Source organism: Elephas maximus, chromosome 7 (genome assembly GCF_024166365.1).
Source record: "Elephas maximus indicus isolate mEleMax1 chromosome 7, mEleMax1 primary haplotype, whole genome shotgun sequence".
NCBI lineage: Eukaryota > Metazoa > Chordata > Mammalia > Proboscidea > Elephantidae > Elephas > Elephas maximus.
This window is the reverse complement of record NC_064825.1, coordinates 80,008,361-80,028,104: the sequence shown is the minus strand read 5'-3', so window position 1 is coordinate 80,028,104 and position 19,744 is coordinate 80,008,361. Positions and strand designations below refer to the sequence as shown.

Sequence of the window (19,744 nt, the reverse complement as noted above, 5' to 3'; positions counted from 1 at the left end):
TAAAGAGGTCCTTTTTAGCAGAGTTACCCAATGCAATGCGTCTTTTGATTTCTTGACTGCTGCTTCCATGGCTGTTAATTGTGGTTCCAAATAAAACAAAATCCTTGACAACTTCAATCTTTTCTCCGTTTATCATGATGTTGCTCATTGGTCCAGTTGTGAGGATTTTTGTTTTCTTTATATTGAAGTTCGATCCATACTGAAGGCTATGGTCTTTGATCTTCATTAGTAAAAGCTTCAAGTCCTCCTCACTTTCAGCAAGCAAGGTTGTGTCATCTGCATAATGCAGGTTGTTAACGAGTCTTCCTCCAATCCTGATGCGCTGTTCTTCTTCATATAGTCCAGCTTCTCAGATTATTTGCTCAGCATACAGATTGAATAGGTATGGTGAAAGAATACAACCCTGATGCACACCTTTCCTGACTTTAAACCAATCAGTATCCCCTCGTTCTGTCCCAACAACTGCCTCTTGATGTATGTAAAGCTTCCTCCTAAGCAGAATTAAGTGTCGTGGAATTCCCATTCTTCATAATGTTATCCATAATTTGTTATGATCCACTCAGTCGAGTGCCTTTGCATAGTCAATGAGACACAGGTAAACATCTTTCTGTTATTCTCTGCTTTCAGCCAGGATCCACCTGACATCAGCAATGATATCCCTGGTTCCACGTCCTCTTCTGAAACCAGCCTGAATTTCTGGCAGTTCCCTGTTGATATACTGCTGCAGCCATTTTTTGAATGATCTTCAGCAAAATTTTGCTTGCATGTGATATTAATGATATTGTTCTATAATTTCCACATATGGTTGGATCACCTTTCTTGGGAATAGGCATAAATATGGATCTCTTCCAGTCAGTTGGCCAGGAAGCTGTCTTCCATATTTCTTGGCATAGATGAGTGAGTACCTCCAGCGCTGCATCTGTTTGTTGAAACATCTCAATTGATATTCCATCAATTCCTGGAGCCTTGTTTTCTGCCAATGCCTTCAGAGCTTTCAGAGCAGCTTGGACTTCTTCCTTCAGTACCATCAGTTCCTGATCACATGCTACCTATTGAAATGGTTGAACATTGACTAATTCTTTTCGGTATAATGACTCTGTATATTCCTTCCATCTTCTTTTGATGCTTCCTGCATCGTTGAATATTTTCCCCATAGAATCCTTCACTATTGCAACTCGAGGCTTGAATTTTTTCTTCAGTTCTTTCAGCTTGAGAAATGCTGAGTGTGTTCTTCCTTTTTGGTTTTCCATTTCCAGCTCTTTGCAAATGTCATTACACTTTACTTTGTCTTCTCGAGCCACCCTTTGAAATCTTCTATTTAGTCTTTTACTTTATCACTTCTTCCTTTTGCTTTAGCTGCTCAACATTTGAGAGCAAGTTTCAGAATGGGGGATATGCTAGTTGTGAGTTTAACAAAAGACAAGATTGTCCAATCAGTAATAAAAATAAAATGGGTGTTGGTGGTGGTAAATTTTGGCTTTTGGCCAAGTAGCATTACTTCAGAGCACCAAAACAAGCTTTATAGCCTATCCAAATACTGTGCAACATTTCTTCCGCTCTGTTCCTCCATTAGCAATAAATCGAGTTCTATCCTCAGCTCCAACCACAAATGTTTCTGGAATTGATAAACAATTACATTAGGAACTTACTATCTACTTCCAAAGGGGGCTTATGAAAGTGAGCAAAGAGAATAGAGAATGCAGATAGATACAAAGAATAAAGGAAGAACCAAAACAAAGAGATTGTATAAGAAACACATACATGACTTTATAGATGTGAGCCAGGCATATCTGTAGGATTCAAGTTGGTACATAATAATTCAACTTTAATCAGAAATGAGAAGGGGAATTCCAACAGTTAGGATTCTACAAGAAGAAGAAGAAGAAAAAAAAAAAAAAACCTGCCTTTGTTTTTATGAACTCTATTACTGAACATATCAATGCAGGAGTGATGCTGTTGGAGAGATTAGCCTACATATATCTTTCAATAGACTAGACTCAAAGGAGTTACAGGATCCCACCAATGTGAAGTGTTTTGTTCTTAAAAATGGATGTAGTAAGTTTTTCTGACTTGTTGCTCAAATGGAGTTTGCTAAGTCTAAAAGACAATGATAGGGACTGAGAGATCAAAAATCTTTCTTTAGGGAGATTTCTAGGTAGATTTGTTGAACTGGTACTGCTGCCACTTGTAAAAGGCTAAAGGGTGCACTAGGCGATTCTGCTTTTGCCTTCCTACGTTGTGCCTTCCTTATTATAAACTATGCAGTTTATGGGGAACTCTCTTTTCTAATTGCTCTTAATTGTATCTCTTGTAAATAGCTTTCTATGCAATTACCTTCAGAGATAATTGGCTTCTTCTTTTTTATGTGTAGGTTAACAAATGTCCTGGTAATTCAGGTAGAGTAATGAAATGAAGAGAAACAAATCAAATAAACTCACAAATACACTTTTGAAATGTCTCCTGCCATGACAAAGGAGCACATGTAAATGTGTTGCCAAAGGAAGAAGTTTTCAAGGGTGAACAATAACGTGCTCTTGTTTTCTGAAATTACAGTCAGTATCATCATTATGTTAAAGGAATTCAGAAAATAAGATACTTTAAAAAAGTCTAATGAGTAAAATTGCTTTGAATTCTTCACTGTTCTTTCTTATTATTTTATATTCAAAACAAAAAAATGCATTTAGAATAGAGATCTTCACAGTAATTATTCTATATTTTAAAGATGAAAAGCTATTTAAAGATGTACTACTGTATCCCTGAGCAGTACTCCTATTTGACTCTAGAAAAAGGCCATCGTATCTAATCTAAAATTTCAGAACTTAAGTTGGCATCTGATAAGAAACACATGTTGGCTTTTCAGTGCACTCAAAAAATAGATTTATCTCACATTTAAAAAAAAAAAGAAAGTCTTATAAAAGTGCTTTACGAGGAAGCATTTAGGACCTAAAGAAAGCAGTTCATCAATTGGCTTTGAACGTGCCTAAAATTGAATAGTAGTATCCTCGGAAGGTTACGAGGTCCCCGGGCAGGTCCAACAGTCTGTGCCCAACTACTAACCTCAAGGTTGGTAGTTCAAAAACACCCAGCTGCACTGCAGAAGGAAAGCCTGATGGCCTCCCTCTGAAAAGGTTAAAGCGGAGAATACTCTATGAAGCAGTTCCACTCTAACGCATGGGGTCACTATGGAGTGTAACTGACTCCATGGCAACAAACCAAAAAAACCAAACCCACAGCGGTCAAGTCCATTCCGACTCATAGCGACTCTATAGGACAGAGTAGAACTGCCTAATAGAGTTTCCAAGGAGCACCTGGTGGATTCAAACTGCCGACCCTTTGGTTAGCAGCCGTAGCACTTAACTACTACGCCACCAGGGTTTCCAAGGGGTTTGTTTTTTTTGTTTTTAAGTAAGTTATACAAGAGAATTATTTTCCCCAAAGGTCTCATGATAGTGCCGCTGCTCTGTATATGCTCCTAGCAAAGAAACGTACAAAGTCAGCTGATACTAGGATAAGACTGTGGCCCTCTCTCAGCTGAGGGGTAGCTTGCTAAGCCAAGACATACATGCCACAATGATAAACACAGGGCAACAGAGGTGGGGAAAGTCAGCAATAAAATGCTCAGCCCACCCTCTCAAACCCAAGGAGAAATGGTCCAAGGTGGTTTAAATTTAGTTTTCTTTGTTTTGATTTTCTGCAGACTTTTTCCTTATTCTCTAACATTCCTTAACATTTTACAGACCACTTCTCTCCAGAGTCTTTGCAAACATAACGAATATTTTTTACTGCAACTGTAAGACAATGGTAAGCAAATTCTGGCAGATTAGTTCTCTGGATGCTGAAGATGGGCTACATGACAAATATTTAGAATTCATACAGGGATGGCAAATGGACTGTATTTTGAGTACCAACTCTGACTTTCAGGAGCTGCTTCACTTCTTGGATTGAGAAAGATTCTGAGGTGTTTTTCCAAGCTCAGTGATAAATAGCAACATGACCCACTAGCAAGGTTTGTAGGAGACATGGGGACACGTAGATATATTTATATTTTTCAAAATATTTATAACCCCTTGTTCATACCATTTGAAAATGTTCTGTTTTCTTAAGTGATATGTCATAACATTTTTTAAAACCCTAATTATTGGTTAAATTTGGTAAAAAAGGATAAAAGTTAAAATTGAATAAAAAGAAAAAAATTTAATACATTATTTAAAGTTATAAATATGTTGTAAATATCAGTACTAACATAACCACCAGTCTGGTAGCATTAAAAAAAAAAAAAAAAAAACCCATTGTCATCGGGTCAATTCCAACTCATAGTGACCCTATAGGACAGAGCAGAACTGCTCCATAGAGTTTCTAAAGTGCGCCTGGTGGATTTGAACTGCCAACCTTTTGGTTAGCAGCTGTAGCACTTAACCACTATGCCACCAGGGTTTCCTGTTACAGCATACACCTTAATTATTAAGCAAGTAAAACGAGTGAGAGAAAGAAAGACAGAAACTTAGGAACAAGCATGTTTTAGGCCCAATGACAGCCAGAGAAAGTTGTGTTTACCACTGCTAAAAGATGCTTAGAATGGTAGAAGGTAAGGGTCAATCTGAAAGCAGTAGTTCTTAAAATGTTAAATGTTGGGCTTACAGACCATTTTAACAATCTGATAAACTATACAAACTCTCCTCCAAGTAAAGTGTCATATGCAACCATACAAAAGTTCTGAACAAATTCTGAGAAGGCAGTATCTTCCTGAAATGTATTTATTGACTTCAAGCTTCTTGCTAGAGCGTCAACAGCATCTTGGTCAAACAAAATGAATATTTTGCTTAATGCTTGAGTAATAATACATGTACAGTTAGTACTTTTGAACAAATGTAAAGTCAGAGGACTTAGATTGAAGTTGTGTGATCAGAGATAAGTCACTTTAACACTCCGGATTTGATTTCCTCACCATAACTCTTTCAAAAAGCCCTGTATTTTTAGCGATTCTCAGTATTCACAGAACCCCAAATTTTGGGGAAAAAAATTAATGTTTACTAACTTTTAATGTGTCATGACTTCTGATAAGAAACATGAGTGACCTTTGAAAACCTGTATATCTCCTCCGTTACCTGTTAAATAATGAAAATATAAGGGTGGTCAGTTGGCTTTTACGCTTAAGGCATGGCAGAAATAAGGCTAAAAAGTTGAGCTGGTTTTGACAATACCTATTAATTTTCTCCTTTATTCTAGCCACAAAACATACTCCTAACCCCTAAAACTGGTACGGTGAGTCACAGGAATATAGAGAGCCTTAGAAAGGACATCTCTGTCACAATCGATTGCTGATTCTAAACTGAAAGCATCATATTTTTGTACTGAAAATGCTTATATTTTTAAGGAAATGTATATTGAGTTTTAGTTACCCATAGCCATTGTAGAATGTTTTCATGTCATAAACCCTATATTTCAAGCTATACATGTTGGACTTTAAGATTTTTGAGTGCGTTGGAAAGCATTTCTAAAATGTATAATCTACAAATCACCCTGAGATAACAAATAAAAATATAACTGGGAAAAATTGGATATAGTGGTGTGGAAAGACTTAAATGAAAATAAAACTCTGCAACTTACTAGCTCTAAGATTTCAGATAACTCTTTAAACCTCCCTGGGCCTTATTATTTTTCTGACCCATGATATAGGGACAATATTACCTGCTTTATCTGACTCAAAATTATTTTGAGGAACAAACGAATGCATTTTGAAATCCCTAAAACTTGTTGGAGCCCTGGCAGCACATTGGTTAAGAGCTCAGGTTGCAGGCCAGAAAGGCTGGCAGTTTGAATCCATCAGTAGCTCCTTGGAAACCCTATGGGGCAGTCCTACCCTGTCCAATAAGATAACTATGAGTTGGAATTGACTCAATGGCAACGGGTTTAAAGCTTGTAGAATCACAGAGGAAAATAAAATCAGTGATCCCTTGTCTTAATTATCTAGTGTTGCTGCAACAGAAATACCACAAGTGGATGGCTTTAATAAACAGAAGTTTATTCTCTCACAGTCTAGTAGGCTAGAAGTCCAAATTCAGGGTGTCAGCTCCAGGGTAAGATTTTCTCCCTCTGTTGGCTCTGGAGGAAAGTTTATCATCAATCTTCCACAGTGGAAGAGCTTTTCAGCATAGGGACCCTGGGTCCAAAGGATGCGCTATTCTCCTGCCTCTTGTTTCTTGGTGCTATGAGGTTTCCCTGTCTCTCTGCTCGCTTCTCTCTATCTCAAAAGAGATTGCCTTAAAACACAACCTAATGTTATAGATTGAGTCCTTCCTCATTAACATAACTGCCTCTTATCCTGCCTCATTAACATTGTAGAGGTAGGATTTCCAACACACAGGGAAATCACATCAGATGACAAAATGGTGGATAATCCCACAGTACTGGGAATCATGGCCTAGCCAAGTTGACATATATTTTTTGGGGACACAATTCAATCCTTGAAACCCCTCAAACCTCTACTGAGAGGTGTCTACATTTTGGGGCTAAAGCTCATTTAACTTTGGATAAATTGATGCTTGTAACAAATAAATTGCACTGAAAGTGCATTTGCTCATTAAAAAATTGATTTAACTTGTGGATAAATTAAGTATAAATTAATGAGAAATAGATGCACAAAAATTACCTTAAGTTACACAAGACTTGAATTAAAGGACAATTTCTTTATAAAATTCTCTTATAGATGAAGCAAACCACCAGAAAATAACATAAAATTTTTTGGTATCCATATGGCGTAGTGGTTAAAAGCTTGGCTGCTAACCAAAAGGTTGGCAGTTTGAACCCACTAGTCGCTCCTTGGAAACCCTGTGGGGCAGTTCTACTCTGTCCTATCGGGTCACTATGAGTCGAAATCAACTCGATGGTAACAAGTTTGGTATTTTGGTTATACAGAGAAATACCTGTGCCTATGTCCTTATTTTCAGTAGTAGATTACAGTGGAGATACCAAGTTGAACTGGGCTGGTTTCTAGAGAAAATACCAAGTAGAACACATGTCATTTCATTGTCTAAGTATCAGAAGGAATGGGTCCTATCACTGCATATGTTCTATCACTAAAATATGACAAAATAATTAATTAGAATTTTGACTCAATGGCATATGTATATGTTATAGGAATAGTTATCAAATGAATAAAGTTCTGCTAAATATGTTTTGATTCATGATGCTCCAACAAGTCAGTTCGGTTTTTAAAAAATCAATAAATAATATCTATGCTGAGGATTTCAATTTGCTAATAAATCTCCTTTGAAAGTAAATATTTTGGTGGCTTTTAAGTATCAAACTTCCCTAGGCTAAATGGATACCACAACATTTTCTCTATCCTCACAGTGTTTTTGCTGAGGCTCAATTGAAATAATGTGAATCAGAGCAATGGGTAAAGCATAAAATGCCCTATATATATAAAGCACTCGTTTTATCACTAGACTATATACTCCTTGAAATCAGTACTTTAATTCATTATTTTACCTCTAACACTGAATGATACACGGCACTATTCAATTGGTTTTATTCAATAAGTAACAGGAATAATCACAAAACCAGCATCACTCCATAGGCAGCTAATGTGTCATAATTCTCTTCAAGAAACAAATGAAATGCATTTAATTGAATCTCTTGAAACACTGGAATATCAGGATATGGATGAACTCTATCCATAGACGTCTCTCTGTCCATATCCTAAGGCCAGGTACTGACAACGAGTTCATGAGTGCCCCAGGCTAGAGCAAGATAGAATCCTCAATAGATACTGCAACTAGAAAGCAAAAGGAAGATGGACAGAAATTTAGAGGGGAAAACAATAGACAAATAGTCAAATGAAAAGCCAGCTACCAGGAAGACCACAGGAAATAAGAGAAAAGGACAAAAAGGAGAGTTAGACATACATCATGAATGCATATATTTGAATCCTTTCTCAGTTACATAATATTTCAAAGATCTTGGACAGTTGATCTCTTTAAGCCTCATCTTCCACACACAAACACACATCACACACACACACAGAGCCAATACCTCACAGTACCTAAATTGTTTTGAGGAGAGGAATAAAGGTACATGTATCACATGGCAAAATAACTTTTACATACGTGATGATGTGATATATATAGTTATAATTTTTTTAGAGGCTTTCTAATTTAACTTATTCAATATTATACATCTAGATGGATGCAGTAAAACTAAAAAAAATGAAACAACATATATTGGACACATTTATCACCAACATTTTATGCAATATTTTATATAAATGTATACATTTTATGGAAACTCTGGTGGCATAGTGGGTAAGTGCTATGGCTGCTAACCAAAGGGTCAGCAGTTCGAATCCACCAGGCGCTCCTTGGAAACTCTATGGGGCAGTTCTACTCTGTCCTATAGGGTCGCTATGAGTCGGAATCCACTGACGGCACCGGCTTTGGGTTTTTTTGGTTTTATACATTTTATAAACGTAATGTTAAAGGAGGTTTGACATTAAACTGATGATTGAAAAAGACCAAACGTTACCTATCTGAGATTGAAAAATGCTTTCAGCAATGGCATAAAAATAAGTCAGTCTCCACAGAGAAATTGAATTCAGGAAACTTGTCATGGCTAAATTATAGGTTCAGCAATTTTCCTGCTTGGGCTGTAGCTAATTCATACATAGCCTACAGGACTTGAAACGGAGTTCAGAGTTACTTTCCAATTGAATATGGAAATGTCTCCTCTTGAAGATCTGGTCAAAAAACTCAAACTATCTCCCATACACCACCTCAATAAAGAAGTTGATAGATTAGATTTTAGGTGATGGGGGAGCATTGTGGAAATTGTTTTGAAAATTATAAAAAAAAATTAGGCTAAGGAAATTAAATGGCTTACACTTTAAAATAAATATTCGAGTTCCCCGATAATCATTGTATGATAAATAAAAAACAGTAATTTTCATTTTTTTATAATCTCTCAGAACAGCAAAGTTTGCTTTGCTTTGTTTCATATATTTGTTCAGTTAGTTTAGTGAGAATACCCAGTAGGAAGGAGGTCTTAATTAAACACATTATTTTCTTCTGATCCCAATGATGGAAGAGTAAACATTATTCTTTTAAAATTAACTTAACTATGTATCAATAATGTAAACACTTTTATTATGTTAGAGAACTATTTGCTATTTAGATATATATTCAATAAAACTATCTCTAAATTAAAAGTGACAAAAATTTTTATAGCAGTGTAAATTAAAGTTACACACACACACACATACATATCCAAAAATAAGGGAAAGGTAGGGTAACTTTTGTCTTATTCAAATCATAGGAGATGAGGCAACAAATTTTTTATGAAAAGAATGATAACAAAAGGATATATATATATATTTTTTTATTAGGTGAAAAAGCAGATTATATAAATATTATACATGTTGTTGATGGTAGGTATTGTTGAGTTGGTTCTAACTCATAGAGACTCTGTGTACAACAGAACCGAACATGCCTGGTCCTGCACCATCCTCATAATCATTGCTATATTTGAATCTATTGTTGCAGCCACTGTGTCAATCCACCTCGTTGAAAGTCTTCTTTTTCACTGACCATCTATTTAGCAAGCATGATGTCCTTCTTCAGGGACTGATCCCCCCTGATAACACGTCCAAAGTATGCGAGAAGTCTCACCAATCTCACTCCTAAGGAGCATTCTGGCTGTACTTATTCATGACAGATTTGTTCATTCTTCTGGCAGTCAATGGTGCGTTCAGTATTCTTCACCAACACCATAATTCAAAGGCATCAATTCTTCTTTGGTCTTCCTTATTCATTGTTCAGCTTTCACATGCATATAAGGCAACCGAAAAAACCAGGGGGTGGGTCAGGCACACCTTATCCTCAAAGTGAAGTCTTGTCTTTTTAACATTTTAAAGAAGTCTTTTGCTGCAGATTTGCCCAATGCAATAAGCCTTTTGATTTGTTGACTGCTGCGTCAATGGGAGTTGATTGTGGATCCAAGTAAAATGAAACCCTTGACAACTTCAATATTTTCTCCATTTATCATAATGTGGCTTATTGATCCAGCTGTGAGGACTTTTGTTTTCTTTATGTTGAGGTGTAATCTATACTGAAGGCTGTAGTTTTGATCTTTATTAGTAAGTGCTTCAAGACCTCTTTACTTTCAGTGAATATTACATGTAGAAGAATATTATACATAAAAAAATTATACATAGAAAGTAGTTATAAAGCAAATTATGCCTGGTACAAATGGAACTAGACGGGAATTTGCCAGACTTTGTTGTTTGTATTTGTTCTGAGTGGTTGGGTTTTTAAGTGCTTTTTTTCCAGCTTTATGCATCTTGACACTCAAAAAAAAATTCTACAGTGAGCCAATAATACTTTTGCAATTAAAAAAAAAGTGTAAATGTAAAAACAAAAAAGAATAGCAAAATGGAGTGGAAGTGTGCCAGAAAATATTAACTACAAATGGAATCAAAGAGAATACGAAATAACTCAAGTCCTGGGCAGCTAACAGTCAGTAGGGCCTCAACTCTTTCTTGAGCGGAGAACATTTAGTGATTCTGGCAGCTTTCCCTAAACAAAAGCCAGCTCTCAAACATTAAGATGGACAGCTAATTTTTTATCTTTCTTTGCAATTGATAGCACATGCCATTGTTTTTAAGTCAAAAGTTAAGTGTTTTAGCAGAAAGATTTGCTTCATAATAGTTGATTTTTAATTAAAAACAATATCAACAATAACAGCAATATCAAGTCAATTCAAAATAGAACAACACATCCTAAAGGAAAATTACTTGAAATTGATTCTCTTTCCACAAATCACTTCAGAGCTTTGGAACTTAAAATTTATACCAAAGATATTTTCAGACTCATTTTCAAATATACTTGAGTTACTTGCTGTAGCCACATGCTATTTAGTGTTGCATACACAAGTCTCTGTTCTCTACTACATTGCCACATTTATTCATTTTTTTAACACATGTTTATTCTAGACCTAAAATGTGTATTGCCGATATGATAGGAAGCTAACCAGATGAGTTCTCTGTGATCAAGATGAGTAGATGAGCACATTATAGCAGAAATGTTGGTCACCTGCTCATCAGCAATTCTTTCCTTTTCCTTTATATCTAAAAGAACCAATCTTTCTCAACAGAATCTGAGAAAGCTGAGGTCTCCCTTTTGCATGAACACATTGCTTAGCTTAACCCACCCACTGCTGTAGAGTAGACTCCGACTCACAGTGACCCTATATGACTGAGTAGAACTGCCCCATAGAGTTTCCAAGGAGCGCCTGGTGGATTTGAACTGCTGACCTCTTGGTTAGCAGCTGTAGCACTTAACCGCTATGCTACCAGGGTTTCCATACCTTAGCTTAGAAGGACTTAAAAAAAAAAAAAAAAAAAAAACTTCCTTTACAAAAAGAGTGATAAAAAAACAAACAAAAGGAGTGACACTACAGGACAAACACCACTCTTCTTCTCTGACTTTGGACACAGTTGGGTTAAGACACAGCATATAGCATCTGTCTTGTTACAATTTGGAAACAAGTCTAAGAACAAATCAGCAAGTTGTGCATAATGACATGGAAAAGTAGGAAAATAAAACAAACACCAGGGCCATTGATGGCATTGTTGAGCTACTGAATCAATTATAATATTTTCTTGCTCCTAAACTTCTTGTCATTTGAGTTAACAAAAATTCTACAGTTAGACAGCTTTTTTTGGGGTCGGGGGGAGGATGTGGAGGGCATATGCAAAAGACATCCTAGATTGTACAAGTTCCTGTGACTTGGTTTATTCATAGAAAGTTCTCCTGATTTCTTATATAAATGTTCCTCTTAAACTGACATGAAAGAACAAGGCCCATGAATGATATGTCTCATTTTTTATCAAGTCATAAGGATTTTTAACAAACCCTGATTTAAGTAATTTCTGAAAGCTGGTAAATTACTTATCTGCATTCAAAAGCTGGCCTTTTGCAAAGAGGTAGGCAACCCAGAATCACTGGAACTTCCCAGTCTCTTTCCACAATTTTTCTAAAACTCTTTAATTTGAAGAATAAGATTCAAAAAGCTTCATATAATCATCTATCTTTATATAACTTTTCTAAGCAAATACTTACAATTTATGATCCCTAGGAAGCCTGGATTTGTTTTATAACACGGCTAACTTGCCAATTCTATGAGGAACTAGGAATTTCATTGCAAACAAAAATACCCTTCCCCCCCGCTTTTTTTTTTTTTGGCCAGTCTCAACTAGTTATTGTTGATGGCTTTACAAAATAAGGACAGGCTGAATGTATGAGTGAAGACAGACTGAGAATGAGAGTCTCAGTATGAAAGATTAAAGGTAGACAGCAAATGCCTTGGGTTTTATGTTTTTATCTTATCTATTTATCATATACAACCAGCTAGTGCTAGGAGGTGGGGGGTCCATAAGCAAAGATGAAAATTAATCCTCAGTTTTCTTGGAGTGCTGGGAAATATTTTGTTAAATGAGGTCAAAGGAATGGCCTGAAGCATATTTATGCAAGTACAGAAGACAAGATGTGCCCAGATTAATGCCTTGCATAGAATGAGTGATTAATAAATATTGGTTGACATATTTAGAACACTTCTGAAAGACACTAAACTGAAAGAAAGGTGCTGAGGAGGAGAGATGAGCCATTCTCTTTTATTCTCAATGGAAAAATTGCAGATTTTCACAACCATTCAATAAAATGGGAGTTATGCCTCTTTAATTTAGACACGACAGTCACAGATTAGGTTGATCGTTGTAGTGAATATGCTTTTAAAAAGAAAATATTATATCCAAAGTTATTTTCAGTTATTGAGTAAATAAATTATTATTTCTGCTACTAAAAATCTAAGTTTCCATCATCCTAATGCATTTGTCTATGAGTTGGAACTGACTCGACGGCACTGGGTTTTTTTTTAATGCATTTGGCAATCCACATGTATTACAAACATAACGATTAAAAATACCTGCCTTTTATTTCCTCTACTTAAGGGGGAAAAACAGAAAGTATTGGTACTGGTTTCAGATTACTGCTATAACAAATTACCAAAAATGTAGCGGCTTAAACAACAGACATTTTTCTCTTATGCTTCTAGAGGTCAGAATCCTGACGTAAGTCTTAAGGTACTAAAATCAAGGTGATGGCAGGGCTAGTTTCTTCTGGAGCCTCTGGGAGAATGCTTTTCATTGCCATTTCCCCCTCTGCTTCTATTACCGCATAGCCTTTTTCCCCTTTGACCCTTTTTTCTCCCTCTTATAAGGACCCTTGTGATTACTTTTGGGGCCTACCTGAATAATCCAAAATAATCTCCCTATGTCAAGATGCTTAATCACATCTGTAAAGTCCATTTTGAAGTATAAGGTAACAGTTACAAGTTCCAGGTATTAGGAAGTATATCTATTTAGGAGCCCACAGTATCTACAGACTATAACTGGATAGTCTTGTAAAGACAAGTACCAATAACCATATTGATCAACAATGATTTAACATAAAGACTGTATAAGAAAGAGATTTATGCAGGGAAATCTGGAAGTAAAAAAATGTAGGTCCTTAGTGAACCTCGTCCACGGAAACTTACTTACTATGTGCTCTCCTTAATGTAAGATTGAATAGACCCAGGAAATCAGATTTGCATTTGTCTCCTTTAGTTAAGAGACAAGAAATGAAAATATCTTCAATGCAGTAAATTCCAACTTTAATTCTGAGAAAATGCCAAAAATAAATTTAAACTAAATAATATTTTAATGAGTTTAGATATTAAACTAACAAAGTGGAGGGAAAAGGGAGGAAGAATCTCACCTTAAATAGTAAATCCTTCTTCCCATAACGAAGCTCCTTCAGCTGGGCTTGGATTTTTTTTGACTGCAAAAGCAGAAACATAGATTTTAGTGTCTCAATTCACTTCTATATTCAAATTTGAAGATTAAAGTACTTCCAGACTATGCATGAGTGAGTTCTGCAGCCAAGCAAAAGAAGAGCCCATTGCGCCACTAGGGTTCCTTAAGAAGAGCCCAACCAATTTGGAAATGAAACAAAAATTCTTAATCAATGTTTTGGGAGTGGATTTTTAGACATCATAGGCAGGAACAGAAAACCAAACCTGTTCAAAAGAAGCGTATTGTTTAAAAGATACTATTCAAAGAAAGTGCTTATTGTTTCTCACCTAGAAGTTCAGTTATTCAAGCACAGCCAACAACCCAATTTTACTTGCTAAATATATCTCTGCATATGTATGCCTCAATTTCACTGCTTAGTTTGCACTTCTTTCTTTCTTTTTTTTTAATGAAATATGGGTAAGTTTAGATTGAAGATTGAAGTTAGTTTGACATCTGTCCAAGGGGAATGGAGAAAGAAAATGTGATAAGAGCGAGGAAAGCAGCTCAAATGTTAAGTTGCTCAGATGAGATGTGTCTGCTCTTCAAAAGCAAGGACTTTTTAAGAGAGCCATCAACGGCACTCGGTACTGGGTATCACAAATACAAAAATGCTTAACAGAGGAGGGGGGGCCAAGATGGCTGACTAGGTAAATGCTACCTCGGATCCCTCTTGCAACAAAGACTCGGAAAAACAAGTGAATCGATCACATACATGACAATCTACGAACCCTGACCATCAAACACAGATCTAAAGAGTTGACCTGAGTGACAGAGGCTGAGAACAAACAACCACGGGGAAGCAGCGACTGTTTTCGGAGCCTGGAGCCAGCGTCCCAGTCAGGTAACCTTGGCGCCGGGCTTAGGACTGGGCGCAGGGGAGCTGAGCACGACATCTGTGACGGTGCAAACACGGGGCGCAGCCCTAGCCCCCTGAACTGACCCCGGGAGGGGGCCCAGCCGGTCCGCGCGGGCAGCGTGGTGACGCGGCTGGTGGGAAGAGAAGTCCCCGGGAGGCAGTGACTGGTTTTGGAGCTGGGAGTGCAGCATCCCAGCCAGGGAACCTTGGCGCAGGGCTTTGGACTGGGCTCGGGGGGAGCTGAGCACGGCATCCTGTCACGGCGCAAAGTGCGTGGGGCGCAAACCTACCCCCCGGAACTGACCCCGGGAGGGGGCCCAGCCTGTCCACGCGGGCGGCAGGAGAAGTCCCTGGGAGGCAGCGACTGGTTTTGGAGCTGGGAGTGCAGCGTCCCAGCCAGGGAACCTTGATGCTGGGCTTTGGACTGGAATCGGAGGAACTGACCACAGCTTCTGTGGGCCAGACCCTCGGGGGCAATCTTTACACAGCCAGCACACATAGGCAACACGCCCCCCGGGAATCTCAGATAAAATAGTCATCACAAGCAAGATAAGCAACTTTGTCTTTATTCCGGGGTGCTACTCTATCCTGTTTTTCTGAACCCTCCCCTCCCCTTCACAGGCGGCTTCATTAACATTGGAATTTCCCGAGCCAGAGGGAGAACGGCTCAGGCTCTGCGGCTTTGCTTTTCCCTTTTTTTTTTTTTTGGTCTTTTCCTAACCCATTCTTCTGGCCTGAGAGAAGCAACCACAAAAAACCCAGGGACCAAAAATTCTTCCCTAATTGGACTAAAAACACAGAACCAGCTCCAGCCAAGCATATATGATCCATATCTCCGGCTTTCATCCCTACAGGGAACAAGGTGGCTGTTATAATGCAAAGGCAGTTCTGATAGGGATCTGACTGCATTTTTTTTAGCGGATTTACTGGAAAAACAAGTTTCCCAGGTGTGATATCTCTGCTTATTCAACAGAGCCCCCACTGACCCACAACAGGGAACTGAGGGCTGAAGCTCTCCCCAGACCACCTAGCTTCTTGCCTTAGGGGTTTAAGGAGGGTGACACATACCAATCTGTAGAGGTACTTGCATTGGGGACCTAAGGTACAGCTGCAGTGCCCTCCCACCAAGGTGCTTTAGGAATAGAGACACACCTACCTCACTGACACTTGGGGGAAGCCTGTCAGCATCCTGCTCCCCCCCCGCCGGAGGGTGCACCCCAGCTGCTAATAGAATCTGGTGCACACAACTATCACCACTACTTCTCGAGGTGGATAGGTGTTAGGGTGCAGCACACACTTGATGACCCAAAATCAGATTCTACTCAAGAATAGTGAATAGACTCAGGCATATATATCTGGCAACAGCCCAAACCAGCTGGTAATAGGTCATAAGTAAGTCAAGGGCTACAACAAACAAGACAGCACAATCTAGGAGCCCATCCACATATATTGAAAGAAAACAAAACAAGATAAGACTCAGTGAGCAAATATAGAATAAGTCACTACAATATCTTAGAGATGGCTCGGAGACAGCAGTCGATATCAAACCACATAAAGAAGCAGACCATGACAGCTTCTACAACCCCCCAAACAAAAGAATCAAAATCTTTCCCTAATGAAGACACAATCCTGGAATTATCAGATACAGAGTATAAAAAACTAATTTACAGAATGCTTCAAGACATCGGGATGACCTCAGAAATGAAATAAGGCAACCTGCAGAAAAAGCCAAGGAACACACTGAATAAAACAGTTGAAGAACTCAAAAAGATTATTCAAGAACATAATGGAAAAATTAACAAGTTACAAGAATCCATAGAGAGACAGCATGCAGAAATCCAAAAGATTAACAATAAAATTACAGAATTAGACAACGCAATAGGAAGTCAGAGGAACAGACTCGAGCAATTAGAATGCAGAGTGGGAAATCTGGAGGACCAGGGAATTAACACCAACATAGCTGAAAAAAATCAGATAAAAGAATTAAAAAAAATGAAGAAACCCTGAGAATCATGTGGGACTCTATCAAGAAGGATAACTTGAGTGTGATTGGAATCCCAGAACTGGGAGGGAGGACAGAAAACACAGAGAAAATAGTTGAAGATCTGCTGACAGAAAACTTCCCTGACATCATGAAAGACGAAAGGATATCTATCCAAGATGCTCATCGAACCCCATTTAAGATTGATCCAAAAAGAAAAACACCAAGATATATTATCATCAAACTTGCCAAAACCAAAGATAAAGAGAAAATTTTAAAAAGCAGCCAGGGAGAAAAGAAAGGTCTCCTTCAAGGGAGAATCAATAAGAATCAGTTCAGACTACTCAGCAGAAACCATGCAGGCAAGAAGGCAATGGGACAACATATACAGAGCACTGAAGGAGAAAAACTGCCAGCCAAGGATCATATATCCAGCAAAACTCTCTCTGAAATATGAAAGTGAAATTAAGATATTTACAGATAAACACAAGCTTAGAGAATTTGCAAAAACCAAACCAAAGCTACAAGAAATACTAAAGGAAATTGGTTGGTCAGAAAACGAATAATATCAGATACCAGCACAACGCAAGGTCACAGAACAGAACATCCTGATATCAACTCAAATAGGGAAATCACAAAAACAAATTAAGATTAATTAAAAAAAAAAATGCTCAAAACAGGGAATCATTGAAGTCAGTATGTAAAAGATCACAATAATCAAAAAGAGGGACTAAATACAGGTGGCATAGAACTGCTATATGGAGAGGGATACAAGGCGATATAGGACAATACAAGTTAGGTTTTTACTTAGGAAAATAGAGGTCAATATTAAGGTAACCACAAAGAGGTATAACAACTCCATAACTCAAAATAAAAACCAAGAAAAACGTAACGACGCAACAAAAATAAAGTCAAGTACTATAAAAATGAGGATCTCACAATTTACAAAGAAAAACATCTCAGCACAAAAAAGTAAGTGGAAAAATGAAATTGTCAACAACACACATAAAAAGGCATCAAAATGACAACACTAAACACTTATTTATCTATAATTATACTGAATGTAAATGGACTAAATGCACCAATAAAGAGACAGAGAGTCTCGGACTGGATAAAGAAACACAATCCGTCTATATGCTGCCTACAAGAGACATACTTTAGACTTAGAGACAGAAACAAACTGAAACTCAAAGGATGGAAAAAAATATATCAAGCAAACAATAAGCAAAAAAGAAGAGGAGTAGCAATATTAATTTCTGACAAAATAGACTTTAAACTTAAATCCACCACAAAGGATAAAGAAGGACACTACATAATGATAAAAGGGACAATTGATCAGGAAGATATAACCATATTAAATATTTATGCACCCAATGACAGGGCTGCAAGATACGTAAATCAAATTTTAACAGAACTGAAAAGTGAGATAGACACCTCCTCAATTATAGTAGAGACTTCAACACACCACTTTCAGAGAAGGACGGGACATCCAGTAAGAAGCTCAATAGAAACATGGAAGACCTATTACAACAATCAACCAACTTGACCTCATTGACTTATACAAAACTCTCCACCCAACTGCTGCAAGTACACTTTTTTTTTTGGGCCCACATGGAACATTCTCTAGAATAGACCACATATTAGGTCATAAAACAAACCTTTGAAGAATCCAAAACATCAAAATATTACAAAGCATCTTCTCAGACCACAAGGCCATAAAAGTGGAAATCAATAACAGAAAAACTAGGGAAAAGAAATCAAATACTTGGAAACTGAACAATACCCTCCTGAAAAAAGACTGGGTTATAGAAGACATTAAGGAGGGAATAAGGAAATTCATAGAAAGCAACGAGAATGAAAATACTTCCTATCAAAACCTCTCGGACACAGCAAAAGCAGTGCTCAGAGGCCAATTTATATCAATAAATGCACACATACAAAAAGACGAAAGAGCCAAAATCAGAGAACTGTCCCTACAACTTGAACAAATAGAAAGTGAGCAACAAAAGAATCCATCAGGCACCAGAAGAAAACAAATAATAAAAATTAGAGCTGAACTAAATGCATTAGAGAACAGAAAAACAATTGAAAGAATTAACAAAGCCAAAAGCTGGTTCTTTGAAAAAATTAACAAAATTGATAAACCATTGGCTAGACTGACTAAAGAAATACAGGAAAGGAAACAAATAACCCGAATAAGAAACGAGAAGGGCCACATCACAACAGACCCAAATGAAATTAAAAGAATCATATCAGATTATTACGAAAAATTGTACTCTAACCAATTTGCAAACCTAGAAGAAATGGATGAATTCCTAGAAAAACACTACCTACCTAAGCTAACACAATCAGAAGTAGAACAACTAAATAGACCCATAACAAAAAAAGAGATTGAAACGGTAATCAAAAAACTCCCAACAAAAAATAGCCGTGGCCCGGATGGCTATACTGCAGAGTTCTACCAAACTTTCAGAGAAGAGATAACACCACTACTACTAAAGGTACCTCAAAGCATAGAAAATGACGGAATACTACCTAACTCATTCTATGAAGGCACCATCTCCCTGATACCAAAACCAGGTAAAGACATTACAAAAAAAAGAAAATTATAGACCTATATCCCTCATGAACATAGATGCAAAAATCCTCAACAAAATTCTAGCCAATAGAATTCAACAACATATCAAAAAAATAATTCACCACGACCAAGTGGGATTTATACCAGGTATGCAAGCCTGGTTTAATATTCGAAAAACCATTAATGTAATCCACCATATAAATAAAACAAAAGACAAAAACCACATGATCTTATCAATTGATGCAGAAAAGGCATTTGACAAAGTCCAACACCCATTTATGATAAAAACTCTTACCAAAATAGGAATTGAAGGAAAATTCCTCAACATAATAAAGGGCATCTATGCAAAGCCAACAGCCAATATCACTCTAAATGGAGAGAACCTGAAAGCATTTCCCTTGAGAACGGGAACCATACATGGATGCCCTTTATCACCACTCTTAT

At 37.3% G+C, this 19,744-nt stretch overlaps 1 protein-coding gene across 1 annotated transcript in view; it reads right to left on the bottom strand.

The window, feature by feature from the left end:
- The window catches only part of LUZP2 (leucine zipper protein 2), a 560,852-nt gene that overhangs the window by 92,275 nt on the left and 448,833 nt on the right, over positions 1-19,744 (bottom strand). Inside the window, exon 7 of the mRNA XM_049890745.1 lies at positions 13,809-13,871. Coding sequence (XP_049746702.1) covers positions 13,809-13,871 — 63 coding nt within the window. The remainder of the gene's footprint in view (positions 1-13,808; positions 13,872-19,744) is intronic.